The sequence below is a fragment of the Oryx dammah genome, unplaced genomic scaffold, assembly GCF_014754425.2.
Source record: "Oryx dammah isolate SB20612 unplaced genomic scaffold, SCBI_Odam_1.1 HiC_scaffold_12, whole genome shotgun sequence".
In the NCBI taxonomy this organism is placed as follows: domain Eukaryota; kingdom Metazoa; phylum Chordata; class Mammalia; order Artiodactyla; family Bovidae; genus Oryx; species Oryx dammah.
This window is the reverse complement of record NW_024070196.1, coordinates 70,268,190-70,283,483: the sequence shown is the minus strand read 5'-3', so window position 1 is coordinate 70,283,483 and position 15,294 is coordinate 70,268,190. Positions and strand designations below refer to the sequence as shown.

At 59.9% G+C, this 15,294-nt stretch overlaps 1 protein-coding gene across 1 annotated transcript in view; it reads left to right on the top strand.

Moving 5' to 3' along the window:
• GGT5 (gamma-glutamyltransferase 5) overlaps nt 1–10,404 on the top strand; it is a 12,731-nt gene extending 2,327 nt beyond the window's left edge. Inside the window, exons 2-12 of the mRNA XM_040251189.1 lie at nt 2,338–2,468; nt 2,730–2,825; nt 3,431–3,626; nt 4,222–4,379; nt 4,854–5,000; nt 5,693–5,829; nt 6,103–6,293; nt 6,670–6,776; nt 6,923–7,041; nt 7,138–7,248; nt 8,107–10,404. Coding sequence (XP_040107123.1) covers nt 2,338–2,468; nt 2,730–2,825; nt 3,431–3,626; nt 4,222–4,379; nt 4,854–5,000; nt 5,693–5,829; nt 6,103–6,293; nt 6,670–6,776; nt 6,923–7,041; nt 7,138–7,248; nt 8,107–8,253 — 1,540 coding nt within the window. The 3' untranslated portion in view covers nt 8,254–10,404. The remainder of the gene's footprint in view (nt 1–2,337; nt 2,469–2,729; nt 2,826–3,430; nt 3,627–4,221; nt 4,380–4,853; nt 5,001–5,692; nt 5,830–6,102; nt 6,294–6,669; nt 6,777–6,922; nt 7,042–7,137; nt 7,249–8,106) is intronic.
• Nucleotides 10,405–15,294: the final 4,890 nt, after the last annotated feature.

The window sequence follows — 15,294 nt, the reverse complement described above, 5'->3', positions numbered from 1 at the left end:
GTGTGTGTGTGTGTGTGTGTGTGTGTGTGTGTGTGTGTGTGTGTGTGCGCTGGCATGTGGGGGCCGCGCGGGTATGAGGGAAGTGGCCCCAGGGCCCTTGCACAGACCCGGTGGCAGGTGAGCATGGGGGCAGACAGGGTGCAGGGTAGCCACCATCCGGGCAGAGCGGAGGCGGCGTGTGAGACTGGTCTGAACCGCAGGCCTGGGAGGCCCAGAGGGGACACTGCCGCAGTGTCGCTGGTCTGGCCCTCGCTGCCCCCGATGATGGGCCCGGCGCCTTCAGGGAGGCCCTGACCATTTTCCGAGGCTGGGTCTTCCCCCAGACGTGGGTGAGGGGGGCGCAGGCTCTGTATGTGAGGCCTGGCCGCCAGGGTGCCCTCAGTGATGCCTGAGAGCAGGCTCCCTGTCCCGGCCCTGGGGAGCCCGCCCCCGGTGGCACGGTGTCCCCCACGGCCTCCCCTCTGCGTGTCAGGGTTCGGAGCCAGGCCAGCCGCTGGCAGAGTGACTGATGCTCGCTGGGCGGGGTGAGGGGGCCGTGGAGAGGGGCCCCAGCCGGCGTTTCCTGACCAACCAGACCTTCTTCCAGGAAGCCCAGCCCATGGAGGCTTCCCACCAGGACACCCCTCCTGGCCCCTGCCCCGCTACCCAGCTGGGGCTGCGGGAGCCTGGGCTAGCACCCGCCTCCCTGCCGGTTCCATCTGCTTCCTGGAATGTCTGCCTCGAGGGCCATGATCAGGATCAGAAGCGCTTTGTGATCCGAAAGGGGCAGTCCTGGGCCAAGGGGCACGGTGGCTCAGCCACTGCCACCAGGCACTGCTGGGCAGAGGGCGCCCACGCCCCCTGCACCCCAGGTCACCCCTCTTCCCAGCTCTCCCCCCTTTCCGTTCATTCTTTCCCCACTCTTCTGCGTCTGGCCCTGCCCCCTCCTGTCCTGGGCCCTCCCTCAAGGGTGACAGGGACAAGTCAGAGGGTCGGCTACCTGGTCTCTGGAGGGGGTTCCCAGGGGCCAGGAGGGGAATAACCCCCCCCCCGAAGTGCTGTGCCGCCCCCCCACCCCCGAACCCATATTTGCAAAGATGCAAACAAGTTGGGCCCTGCTGGCTCAGCAGTGAAGAACTGCCTGCAGCACAGAAGACCCGGGTTCGAGCCCTGGGTGGGGAGACCCCCTGGAGGAGGAAATGGCAACCCACTCCAATATTCTTGCCTGGAAAATCCCAAGGACAGAGGAACCTGGAGGGCTACAGTCCATGGGGTCACAAAGAGTCGGACACGACTGAGCGACTGAACGAACCCAGGTCGGGGGCTTCCCTGGTGAGCCAGCGGTAAGACCCTGTGCTTCCAGTGCAGGGGTCAGGGTTCGATCCCTCATCAGGGAGCTAGATCCCACCGGCCTCAACTAAGAGGCCACATGTCACAACTGAACAGCGTCTTGCCTGTGCTGCAGCTAAGACCCAGCTCATAAATACATAAGTTTAAAAAAAAAAAAAAAGGGCTTCAGCCTCAGAACCACTGATGAGGACGTGGCCCCCAGGGGTGGGGGGCTGCTCTCACAGATCTCTGAGGGGAGGCCCAGGCTCAACCGTGTGCCTGCAAGTCTTTGCAGAGGGTTAAGGGTTGGGGGTCTGTGCTCTGCAGCCGCCACTGGCGAGGAAGCGGATGTGGTTTCCTTCCCAACTGTTTTCTGTCCTTGTCAAGCTGTGACTCCACTTCCTGCTGTTGTTCGCAGAAGTCAGAGAGATGGGAGGGAGCCCAGAGCTGCCCCAGCTGCTGTGGGACAGGGGCGATTCCTCCAGGGCCCTCCCCTTCTCCCCTCACCACATCTCCCTCCTCTCACCCTGTGAGCACTGGGTCCTCTGGGAGGCCCTCTAGGGAGACCTGAGGGTCGGCAGTGGCTCCTAGGCTCTGCGGCCACTTGGAAATGCCACACAGTGTTCCCAGGGGAGGCTTCATTGTTCCACTTCCTGTCTGGGAAATCTAGGGAGGATGGGGTCTTCCCAGGGTCCCCACCCTCCACCCAGGAGCCCGGGCTGCTGAGAGGGGCGGAAGGGGCAGGCCTAGCCGCTGGGAAGACAGCCGCAGGAGTGCTTTGTAAACTGAGAAGCACCTTGTGTGTGGCCAGGGGCGTCGCAATCTGCAACTTGTAGAGTGCAATGAGTCTGCGAGCCGCTGGACCTGAGGCGGCAGTCTAGTGTGGTCTCTGAACTAACCTGGGGTGTGATGGCTGCTGGCAGGCCACCCAGCTGTGCCCACACACCAGTGAAGGCTGGCAGAGCAAGCCCGGGGGGGGGGCAGACGGGCTGAGGAGCCTGGCTGCTTACCCAGCGCCCGGTCCCCCAGAGCCATCCTCCAGCAGCGCGGCTCGCCTGTGGACGCCGCCATCGCGGCTCTGGTCTGCACCGGGGTCGTCAACCCCCAGAGCATGGGCCTGGGTGGAGGGGTCATCTTCACGATCTACAACGCCACCACGGGTGAGTCCTCTCGGGACCGCCGTGGGGAGGATGGGCCCGGTCCCAGGAGCTAACAGGGAGGTGCTGGGAAAACACAAGAGGGCGTGGCCAACCGGCCTGTCCGCCACGCCCCTTACTGGGTCTCGCCACGCCCACCCTGCTGAGACTGTCCCAGGAGTGAGCCCAGAGGCCCAGAGCCCGGCCCGGGCTGTCGTGGTGTGCTGTGAGGCCTGGCAGCCTCCGGGGCGCCCCTGACACCCCGCACGTCCTGCCCAAACCCAGGAAAGGTGGAGGTCATCAACGCCAGGGAGACGGTGCCCTCCAGCCCCGTCCCGGCTCTGCTGGGCCAGTGCGAGCAGGCCCAGCCTCTGGGCATAGGTGAGACCCTGGAGGGCCACCTCCCCCGACCCCGCCCTGCCAGGCCACTGGGTTAGAACCTCCCACCCCGAAGGGACAGTGCACCTCTTGGACCGGCTGAGACACCCTGGCACTGGGGGGCGGCAGCTGGGGATGGGAGCCCCCCGTGGAGGTTCTAACCCCCAAGCTGGGGCTGTTTTCCTGGGGGAGGGCTCTTTGAGTTGGGAGGGTTGATCCAAGCAATGACCACTTCACAGGGCCCAGAGGGTTCGGTGGAGATGGGTTGGTGGACTGGGGTCTGTGGACTGGGCTGGTGGGCGGGGTCGGTGGCCTGGGGTGGGTGGGTGGGGCTGGTGGACTGGGGTGGGTGGCCTGGGCTGGTGCACTGGGTTGGGGCCAGTTTTCCTGAGCCCCAGGGGCCTGGTCATGGACTTTGTGCAGAAGTCCATGGGGGTCAAGGGGGTTCAAGTGGAGAGGAACGTGCTTCCACATGGGCTACAGAAAGCTCGCTCAGACTGCCATGGCTAGGAGGGGCCAGGCGGCCAGGAGTGGGCTGATGGAGAGCCCCTGGGGCCGAGGGCACAGGTGGCCCTGGGGGCAGGGGCTTGACACCCTGTGCCATGCAGGCGCCCAGTGGATCGGGGTGCCCGGGGAGCTCCGCGGCTACGCAGAGGCCCACCGCCGCCACGGCCGCCTGCCCTGGGCGCAGCTGTTCACGCCCACCATCGCGCTGCTCCGGGGGGGCTTCCGCGTGCCCACCGTCCTCGCCAGCTTCCTGCACAGCCCGTTCCTGCGCCCCTCCCTTACGGAGTCATCCCTGAGGTGAGCGCTGTTGGAGGCCCAGGGCCCCTCCTCAGCCCCTTCTCCAGCTGGAGGGTCTACCCTGGAGGCGGGGTGGGGCGGGGGCCTGGGATGATTAGCGCATCCTGGTCTCAGCTCACAGACTCCGCCTCCACGTGGTAGCACCTCATCGGAGGGCTCCAGCCAGAGGGAGTTTCTGCCCACGTGACGGGGCTCCCGGGGCACAGATCTGGGCTCTGCACGCCGCCTCCGCCCTCCTACCCGCTGTCTTGTCCTCTCCCCGACCCCTCCACTCTCCCTTCTCTCCTTCCCCTCTGCCCGTCCCCCTGTCACACTCTGGGCCCACCCAGGCTGCCCACTGACCGGTCCTCCAGGAGGGCAGGACCTCAGGCCCTGGGTGGATGCAGGCCTGGCAGGGGGTGTGGCCTCCCCGGGACACGGCGATGAGATGTGAAGGGTGTCAGCCCCACCCAGTCCTGGAGAACCTGCCCGCCCCCCCTACCCCCGTGTCCACCGAAGCCCCACAGGACGCAGACCAGGACTGCCTCCCATAGGGTCAGAAGTGTGGCCGCCCTCCAGGACCCGGCCCCCCCTGAGGCCGCCCCCCACCCCCCAGACAGCTCTTCTTCAATGGGACAGAACCCTTGAGGTCTCAGGACCCACTGCCGTGGCCCGTGCTAGCCGCCACCCTGGAGACCGTGGCTACAGAAGGTGCGGAGGCCCTCTACACAGGGCGGCTGGGCCAGCTGCTGCTGGACGACATCGCCAAGGAAGGTCAGCGCGCGAGGCCCCACTGCCCTGCCCGGCCAGAGAAAGAGGGGTCTGGGCGCCGGGGCTGAGGGAGGGCCAGCGGCTCCCAGGCTTCAAGAGGCCGTTCCTTAATCCTGCCTGCTGCTGGGCTCAGGGACCCTGCGGTCAACACCCCTGAGGCACAGAGCCCCGTGGGTTCTGGGCTCGACACGGGAGCTGTCAGTGGTCACGGGGGGCTCCTGGCCTGGAGCTGGCCCCCCTCAGAGGCTAGTGTGCCTCCCCCATCTTCCCCTGCTTGCTTTCCACCCTGCCCACCGCCGGTCTGTCCACCCATCCACCAGCCCCGAGCCACTGCCCACAGACCCAGCATCGCCACCCCGCCCCGGGGTCTGGAAGGGTAGGGGTTGAGGGGAGCCCCGCTGTGTTACCCGGGGCCCCTGGCTGACACTGTGCCTCCGTTTCCCTGTCTGAACACGGAGTCGTCCCCGCCTCGCCCAGGTAGCCGGCTGACCCTGCAGGACTTGGCATCCTTCCGGCCTGAGGTGGCCGATGCCCTGGCCATGCCCCTGGGGGACTATACACTGTACTCGCCGCCGCCACCTGCTGGGGGCGCCATTCTCAGCTTCGTCCTCAATGTGCTCAAAGGTGAGGTCCCGCCCCCCAGGAGTCTGTGGCCCAGAGCAGGCCTAGGGGCGGCTAGGGCTCCGCAGGGGCGCCTGCCATCATCTTTCTGCAGAGCGCCCCCACCCACCCTGCGGGACCCAGACCCAGGGCAGAGGAGCAGGTGGTGAGCTGCCCATCGAGTGTGTGCACCCAGACCTGAGGCCCAGCCTACAGCAGCCTGCAGGGTGGTGGCGGGGGGCCCAGCCATGTCCAGGGCCGGGACTGTCTGATGCTGACTACGTTCTCCGGGGCTGCCGTTAACAAATGATCACTAATCACCAAAACCTGCTGGCTTAGACCACAACAAATTTATGCTCTGCTAGTTCTGGAGGCCAGAAATTCAGAATCAAGGTGTCCACAGGGCCACCTTCCCTCCAGGGCCGGTTGGTGGGGGGAGCATTTGTTTTCTGCCTCTTGTAGCTTCTGGCGGCTGCGTCCGGTCAGCATCTGCGACCACACGGCCTCCCTGTCCTGTGTGTCTGTTTTACGCGCATGTCTTACATTTAGCGCCCACGGGATAACCCGCTCCTCTCAAGAGCCTTCACTTACTGACACGATTGCCGCAGAAGGGGACACTCTTCCGTGGGGGGCAGTACTCACAGGTCCTGGGGGTTAGGACAGAGTCGGACCCACTGCACGGCATGACCCCCACCCGCGCCCACCTCCTCCCCCAGGGTTCAACTTTTCCGCCGAGTCGGTGGCCGGGCTGGAGGGAAGAGTGAACTTGTACCATCACCTCGTGGAGACGCTCAAGTTTGCTGGGGGGCAGAGGTGGCGGCTGTGGGACCCTCGAAGCCACCCAGAAGTCCAGGTGAGGTGTCCTGGGCTGGTGGGCAGCCCCGTCCCTGCCCCAGGGCTCAGGGTCAGGCCAGTGAGCCCCCTGCCCACAGACCCCGAGTGCCTGGCAGGTGAGGCCAGAGGGACGTGAACACGGTTGGCTCTGGAACGGGAGGGCCTGGTAGTGGCCCGAGCAAGGAAGGTGCGGTCGGTCTGGGGACAGCAGGGAGCTGGGAGGGCTGTGGGGGCACCCTCAGGGGACCCTCCCGGCAGCTCACGGACCCCCTCACCTGTCCGCCCTCCCCAGAACACCTCCCAGGACCTGCTGGGGGAGGCCCTGGCCCAGCACATCCGCCAGCAGATGGACGCCCGCGGTGACCACCCGCTCGACCACTACAGCCTGGCCGGGGCCTGGACCCACAGGATGGGCACGGCCCACGTGTCCGTGCTGGGCGAGGACGGCAGCGCCGTGGCCGCCACCAGCACCATCAACACGCCGTGCGTGGGGCCCGGGGGCGGGCGGGCCGGCCTCACTGGGTTCCCTGGGCCTGGGGCCCCGCCCCCATTTGCTGTGTCCGCGGGGTAGGTGGGGGGCGGTACCTCTCCACCTGTCAAAGGCGTCCTGCATCTCTGGCTGAAGGCTGCTCACCCGGTGTCTCTGAGCGCCCGATGGGGAAGGCGCCTCACACCAGAAGGATGGTGGGGACTGGGCCTGGGGCGGGGCCTGGGGCGGGGCCAGGAGGCTCTCTGGGGGCGGGGCCAGGGACGGGCGCGCGGCCCCAGCGTGCTGGGGGCGGCCGTGAAGCAGGGGCTCCTGGATCGCTGCGTGAGTCAGGACCCCACAGCCGGCGCCCAGCCCCGCCTCCGTCTGCAGCTTTGGAGCCATGGTGTACTCACCACGCACGGGCATCCTTCTCAACAACGAGCTTCTGGACCTGTGCTGGCGGCACTCACAGGGCTCCAGAGCCACCCCCCAGCCCGGTGAGCACAGGGCGCCCCCAGCCCCGGGTGAGGGAAGGCAGCCGGCCTGGCGTCAGGGGATCGTGCGTCGGGAGGCGGGTTCGGAGCGGGCGGCCCTGGGGCGCTGGCTGGGAAGCGAGGGTGCCCTGACTCCCGTCCGGCCCCAGTTCCAGGTGAGCGGCCCCCCTCATCCATGGTCCCCTCCGTCCTGGTCAGCACAGCCCGGGGGTCGAAGCTCGTGATCGGCGGGGCCGGCGGGGAACTCATTATCTCTGCCGTGGCCCAGGTGAGTCGCTGGGCGGCCCTGCTGTCCCTGGAGGGGTCGGGGAGGGTGGCTGGTAGCCGCCCCGCCTCCCTCGCTGCGTCGTCCTCGTCCCTGCAGGCCATCATGAACAAGCTGTGGCTGGGCTTTGACCTGCAAGCCGCCATCGAGGCCCCCATCCTGCACGTGGACAGCAAGGGCCAGGTGGAGTTCGAGCCCAGCTTCAGCCAGGTGAGGCAGACACCTCCGTGCCTGCCTTCAGAGCCTGGGGACGGGGGCCTCAGCTCCTGTATGCCTTGGGCCAGGTCTCCACGCATCTCCAGGGTCTCTGTGAAGGGTCACAGACGGGCAAGCATGGGGACCAGACTGCCAGGCAGGGCACTTGGCCCGTCAGACACCAATGCCTGGGCCCTGATGCACGTTCTCAGACCTGAGCCTTGAGGGCTGTGCTCAGAGCGCCTCACCCGAAAGAACCACTGGGGTCTGGGGCCCGCCTGTGTTCTTGGACTCGTGGGTCTTCAGAAGCCTCCAGTGATCCCTCCACCAGCAGGGCCCTGGGGAGTCTGCATGCCATATCCCTGGCATCTGGGACCCCCGTGTTCTGTGGGTGTTGCGAGAGTGGGTCCCAAGCTGCCGACAGCGTGGCAGGAGGGCCATTCCTCCTGACGTTGAGTTGGGCTCTTCTTAAGCATGGAGGACCTGGGGCTCCAAAGGGCCCAGGCTCTGCCTTCTAGAGGCCTTGCTTTCCAGACCCTCAGAACCGAGTCCCCCCTGGCCACCTGCCTTCTCCACTGAAACCCTGGACTCCTCTGGGGCACACTGAGTCCTCAGCCCAGGACAGAAGTGACGCTGCATCTTGGGTCCTTCCAGACAGGGCCACGGACTCCGTCGTCCTCCCTGGAGCCGGGCCTCTGCTCTGGGGCCTGTGGGGTGGGGGCCACCGACTCCACGTCCTGCAGACGAGGCTGTGTCCAGCACCCCTCTGTCCTTACCCAGACCTGCGCCCCCACTCCTGTCCGGGGTGGGGTCCTCAGCTGCCTGCTTGGGCCCCGTCCCCTCTGTGACCGGCCGGCCTCCTCTCCCCTCCAGGAGGTTCAGAAGGGGCTCCAGGACCGGGGCCAAGAACAGAGCAAGAGGCCCTTCTTCCTGAACGTGGTCCAGGCCGTATCCCAGGACGGGGCCTGTGTGCATGCTGTGGCGGACCCACGGAAGGGCGGGGAGCCCTCGGGCTACTGAAAGGCTGCTCCCTCCTGATTCCGGGTCCCGCCCTGCACACGCCCGGCCAGCCTGGCCCAGGGGACCTAACCCTCTGGCAGGAAACTGGGCCCCTGGGCTGGACGGTTGGCCTGCGGCTGCAAAGAGGTAGACAGCCCAGTAGATGGACCGCTGTGGGGGCTGAGCCCCCCACCAGAGCCCCGGCCCTGGCCGCTCCAGGCCTCACCCACGACTGCACCCCTGCCCCCTGGAAGCCCCGCTCCCCAGCTGTGTATCCTCCAGTCCTAGATTAAAGAAGAGCCTGCACCATGCCTGACTCAGGGTCGAGGTGGAGAGGGCCACGAACAGAGCTAACAGTCTTCCACACACGCCACCACGGGGCCAGGGAAACCAGAGCCGGGCTGGCGCTCGTCCAAGGCGCCCCTGGACACTTGCTAAGGCTCCACACATGGCCGCCTGGACTACTGGCCGGGGGGGAAGGCTGGGGTGTGGCCTGGGGCCACCTGGCCCTGGCTCCTGGGAGCCTGTGGCCCAGGCCTGTCCTGGAGCTTGTCCTCTGTCCCGGGCAAAGGCTGGAAGACGAGACACCTAAGCCCTCCCCAGCCTGCATCTCCAACCTGCTCTCACCCTCAGCAAGGCTGACGTTATGGGGGAAGTCATACTTCGGGGGGCTGTGCCCACACGGCAGGGCGCAGAGCAGCGTCCCTGGCCTCCCCCAGCTAAACCAGCCCTCTGCCCCGGCCAGCCTCCCCCAGCTAAATGAGCCCTCTGCCCTGGCCAGTCAGCAGTCACCCTCGATTGAGAACCACTGCTCTGGACCCAGGGGCCCCCGGCCACTGGGGATGGCTCTGCCAGCTGCCAGGCGGGCTGGCCTTCCTGGGGGAGGGCTCTTGGTGGGCTGACCTGGGAGGAAGTCCTGCCCACACCCTGATTCCTGGGAGCATTGAGGACTCCGGTCTCAGCCCAAACATCCCCCAGAGGCGTACCTCCGCATGGCTGGAGTCTGGCCGCTCGGGCCAGGGGAGGGCTTTGGCTCCTGTGCCCAGGAGGACAGAACGCAGCAGACTGAGGGGCTCAGACACGCTGCTCACCTGCCCGCAGGGCCTCCCAGTGGCACCCAGGCTCGTCGCTGTGTCCCTGCACGCAGACGCACCCCTGCCCCCCCGGGGGCTCAGTTACCCCCCATGAGCTGGTGGGTTCCCTCCCTGCCCAGGCTCTAGCCCAGCTTTCCGGAACATCAGACTCATGCCCACCCACCCCCCTGCCTCCCACCTCCTGAGCACCTGGACCCTCAGGCACCTGCCTCAGACTCAACACGCAAACCAGAAGCCAGCTCCAGTGGTCTCCTTTCCCCACTGGAGACGGTCACCCAGGCCTGCCCCCCCATCTGCGTGGCCTGGCCTTGGTTCCATCTTTATCCCTCTCTCTGCCTCCTGGCCGCTGCCACCATCTCAGTCCGCTCCCCACTCAAGACAGCCGTGACCCTTCAAATGCATACCTCATCCTGCGAGGAGGCCACACGGGGGTCCTCCTTGGCCTCCAGAGCCCCTGGAGGAAACCCAGTCCCCACGCCCTGCTCATCCCACCCTGCGAGACTTGCTGGCCCCTACCCACGTCTCTCGTGGACCACAGGCCACGCCAACCAGGCACGTTCCCAGCCCAGTTAGCAACTCTTACAGCTTCTGTAAACATCTCGTTAAACAGAGGCAGTCAAAGCCAAGACTGCAGTATCTTCAACATAACCTTCACATGTATACAGAATAGAGTGAGAGGTAAAAGAATCTGCCTGCCAGTGCAAGAGACGTAGGTTTGATTAGGAAGGTCCCCTGGAGTAGGAAATGGCAACCCACTCAGGTGTTATTCTTGCCTGGGAAATCCTGTGGACAGAGGGCCCTGGCAGGCCACAGTGCGTGGGGTCACAGAGAGTCGGACATGATTGAGCACGCACGCACCACGCAGGGCTCAGAGGAAAATTCATTGTCCTAATTAGTTACATTAAAATAATCAAAACAAAGCATCTCATGTAAGACGTTAGTAAAAGAACAATCAGAATAGTAGGGAAAGCAAGAGGAAGAATTTAGGAACAACTGAAGCAGAAATTGAGAATTTGAAGTCAGATCTTGCAAAAAATATACAGCTGTTAGCTAGCCAATCAGTAAAAATTAAGGAAGAGTAAATACGCAAAGAATGAAACGGGAATGGGGAAATAACGTAAGCTATAGAGAAAGTTAAAAGTACTAGAAAAGATGACTCATTGCAATAAAAATAAATTTGGAAAGTTGACAAAATAACCTTTCTAGGATAAATAGGATTCCGGTACTTAACACAAAACATCTCTGTTTATCAGAAACTCAGATTTAATTGGGCAGGCTTACAGGTCCCAGGAGGAGCAAAGATCTAGGTGGGTCAACGATCACACAAAAGCTGAGAACATTGCAGGAACAGTGGCCTACCTCAAACGCCCTTCTGGAAAGTTCCCCAGTGCCCTGCCATTAGGACCAGAGGCTTCTCCTGCCAATTGTGTTCAGGAAACTCAACACAAAGTCCTCAAAAAAAAAAAAAAAAAAAAATCGCAAGGAGACTCCAAGCAACACATTCAAAAGGACAGCATGTCCCCAGTGGGCCCAACAGCAGGTCAGCCGGGAACGTCTGTGAGAGCCTGGACTCCTCTCTCAGCAGAGGAGAAAAACCAGAGCCATCTCCACCGAGAGGCGTCTGACGGAAGCCAACACTCACCCTGGATTAAGAAAAAAACAACCCACGGACCTAACACCCAAACACCACAAGAGACACACGGGTACTCACATCACATGAGTAAATGTCCCAACCAACAGTAACGTCTGCTGGACACTGACCATGGGCAGGAGCCACGCCACTGCTTTCCATGTACGAATCCATGCAATTCTCCCGAAGGGAAGGGAGGCACGACGACCCCCATCTCACAAAGAGAAAGCACGTGCTCAGTCACGTCGCTCTGTGCCCCCCTGGTCTGCAGCCTGCCAGGCTCCTCTGTCCGTGGGATTCTCCAGGCAAGAACACTGGAGTGGGTTGCTGTTTCCTTCTCCAGGAGATCTTCCCGACCCCAGGGATCGAACCCGAGTCTCCTGCAGCTCCCGAAACTGGCAGCCGCCTGGGAGGCCCACGTTGAGGATACTGAAGTCCCAAAGCTCCTAGGGTCCTGGAGCGTAAGTGCCAGAGGTGGTAACCTGGGAGGCGGGCGGAGTAAAGGAGTCTTGACCCCCTCCCTCACACCACATACAGAAATTAATTTGGGATGAACCTTAGGCCTAAATGGGAAATCTGAAATAATTGCGGGGGTCGGGGGGTGCTGGACCTCAAGAGGAAGGGGTTACATATGGAAACTTCTCATGGCTGATTCACGCTGTTGTATAGCAGAAGCCGACACAAAGTTGTAGCGAAATTAACCTCCAGTGAGAAAGAAAAAGTTATAAAATAATTGCTTCAGCAACTGGTCCAGCATCACTAATTATAAAGACCTTCATTTTCTCACTAAATTGCATCAGTGCTTTTGTGAAGCAAACAAGAACTCAAGTGAAGCAAGCCATCAGATTTTAAAACACTCTGTAAACAGAGTAGGCTAGAAGAGCATGGGAATAAACCTCAGAAATCTGTCAGCCGCCAAGTCCACAAAGAAATGCAAATATATATGGGATTTTTGTCTCTGCTAAAAGAGCACTTCAAAGCGGTAGGGAAAAGATGAATTGTTAACCATCAGTACGAGAGCAAGCAGGTAGCCATCTGAGAGAGTAAAGCAGGGCCCCTGCTCTTTTTATTTATACCAAATTCAACTCCAGTCGGACCAAGATTTCAGAATAAACCCATTTAAAACAAACTGGAAAGAAAAGAAAAAAAAAAAACAAAAGTAAAATTTTTCATTAGAAATGAAACTACCCCCCCCAAACACCATACAGATTTTATAAGAAAATGAGAGAATGTTCTATTTATGATCTTTGAGTAGGGAAGTCCTTTATTGGGCATGACATAAAATCAGGAAGCCATGTTGTTTTTTTTTAAAAAAAGGATGCTGGGAAGATTGGGATGGACATGTACACACTGTTATATCTGAAATGGAAAACCAGAAAGGACCTACTGTGCCACACATAGAGCTCTGCTCAATACATGTGGCAGCCTGGGTGGGAGGGGCCTTGGGGGCAGCATGTTTGTATGTGTGCGTGGCTGAGTCCCTTTACTGGTCACCTGAAACTGTCACAAATAAAAAGGTTATTTTTTTTTTAAAGAAAGAGTAAACTAGGACTTCGGTTGGGACTCTGCGCTTCTAAGGCAGGGGGTGGGGTTTGATCCCCGGTCAGGGTCAGGAAACTAAGATCCCACACACTGAGCAGGATGGTCAAAGCTGTTTTCAAAAGAGAAGAGATCTGAGCACATGGACATTTAAAATTTTGATGTGGAAAATATTTTAAAAGACCAATGACAACCTTGGGGAAAGATAGTTTCAATACATAACGTGACCTGAGCCTGCTTTCTTTAGTATTGAAATATTTAATAGCAAAGACCAAGACTCCATTAGAAAGATCCACAAGGATGTGACTCATAAGACCCTGGAAAGGGAACTGCAAATGGTTACTTCAGTGTATACAGTTGTTCAACCTCACTGATGAATGTGCCAGTCAAAACAACGAGATCCCACAAAGCAAACAGCTGCAGCCCAAAGGCTTCGTCTTTGAATGCTTCCAAACACTGATAGCAGGGGAAAAAAACAGTCTTACACAAACTTCCCCAGAACAGAGAAAATATTGCCCAACTTTTAATGAGGCCAGCAGAATCCTGAGAACAAAACTTGACGAGGACATTTCATGAAGGAAAAGTACAGGGTGATTTCATTCACTCACAGAGGTGAAAAATTCCTAAATGATATATGAATTCACCACTATCAATTTGGGTTAATTCTGGGAATGTGTGGTCGGTTGAACATTACAAAATCAAGCAATTCTGGGAATTCCCTAGCAGTCTAGTGGTTAGGAACGCCAAGGGCCTGAGTTCAATCCCTGGCCTGGGAATTAAGACCCCACAAACCCGGCAATACGGCCAAACAAACAAAAACAAACACTCAAGCGATGTGATTCCCTGTGTTAACGCACTAACAGAACAAAGAGGAAGAAAACCATCCACCCTCTCAACAAATGCAGAAAGGCATCTGATACTTTGCCAACTTCCACTGACGACAAAAACTCACAGGAACTAGGAACAGAAGGAAACTTGCTGACTCGGGTAAGTGGCGGCTACGAAAGCCTCAGCTGGAAACGCCACACCTCACGGCGAGACCTAACAGCCTTCCTTTTGAGACTGAGGCCAACGGAGAAGGACACACGGCGTTTGCTGGCTTTCACTGTTTTCTTTCCACACGGAAAGAGAAGTCCTTGCCCAGGCAATCAGGTGAGAAAAACAAACAAAAGGTAAAAGAACAGGCAGGGAGGACACAAAACTGTCCGTATGTGCAGGTACTTAAGAGGAAAGCTGAGAGAAACCCCAGGGAGATGAGCAAGGCCGCTGGAGCCGAGGGAAGCGCGCAAAAAGCACCGCCATCTCTATGCGTCCCTCACAAACAGAAGACATTTCTTTTTGGACTGAAACTACTTATGATAGCATTTAAAAAAATCCAAGCCTCAAAGTAAAAGAAACAGGTATTCGAGACCCCTACGCTGACCAGTGCTGCAAACTATAAGTGCAGGGTGTGAAGAAGTGAAAGTGAAGTGAAGTCGCTCAGTCATGTCCGACTCTTTGCGACCCCAGGGACTGCAGCCCACCAAGCTCCTCCGTCCATGGGATTCTCCAGGCAAGAGGACTGGAGTGGGGGGCCATTTCCTTCTCCAAATGTAAAGAAGACTTGAATAAATGGAAGGTTATACTATGTTCACAGATTAAAAGAGTTAGGACGGTGCAGAGACCAGTTCTCCCCACATCCCCCCATAAATCCGATGCAATTCCAATAAAACTCCTCACTTTTGGGGGGGGTCTGTTTGTGGGGTTTTGTGTGTGTAAATTGGTAAGCTGATATTAAAATCCATGTGGGAACGCCAAGGACTGGGGCTAGCCCAGGCAGTGTTGAGTGGAAGTGAAAGTTGCCCAGTCGTGTCCGACGCTTCGGGACCCCCCTGGACTATTCAGTCCGTGGAGTTCTCCAGGCTAGAATACTGGAGTGGGTAGTCTTTCCCTTCTCCAGGGGATCTTCCCAACCCAGGGATCAAACCCAGGTCTCCCGCACTGCAGGCGATCTTAAGGAAGAGCATAACAGAGGACTCACATTCCCAGATGTCGGGAGCCAGCTACGGCCACTAGGCGATCTGGTACCAGCACAGCAATACGCTGGACACTGGGACAGGACAGTCACCTGACCGCCGACGGAGGAGACACAGCAGTGCAACGCGGAAGGGGCTGCGTTTCAAAAGGCAGAGCCGAGCCCGTCAGACGTTCACGTGAGACAGGCGTATGCTGACCTGCCCCACACAAGGCTCAGACGTCACTCCAGATGTGTCTCAGCATAAAATCGGACACAACAACGCCTTCGTAGGAGCCGCAGAGCAGCTCGGCGAACAGGACGCAAAAAGCCCCAAGTGTAACAGAAACACCCCGGTGAGCTTACAGAGAACAGCAGCGTTCGGAAGAAAGAAAATGCCGAGCGCAGCTCGCGGTCTGCCGCCTAGGGACTGAGAGGCGAGGAAATTCTTCTGTTTGAGTGTTAAGATTTTTAATTGTGGTGAAATACAGGTGGGGCTTCCCTGGTGGCTCAGTGGTAAAGACTCTGCCTGCCAGTGCGGGAGATACGGGTTTCCATCCCTGGGTCGGGGAAGACCCCCAGGAGGCGGAAACGGCAACCCACTTCAGTCCTCCTGCCTGGAGAACCCCATGGACAGAGGAGCCTGGTGGGCTACAGCCATGGGGTCACGAAAGAGTCAGACGTGACTTAGCAAATAAGCAGCAGCAGCAAGATCCACGTGACACAGAACTGACCGTCTTAACCATTTCTCAGGGTCCACTCAGCGGCGCTGAGCGCACGCACACACGCATTTCTCAGGGTCCCGC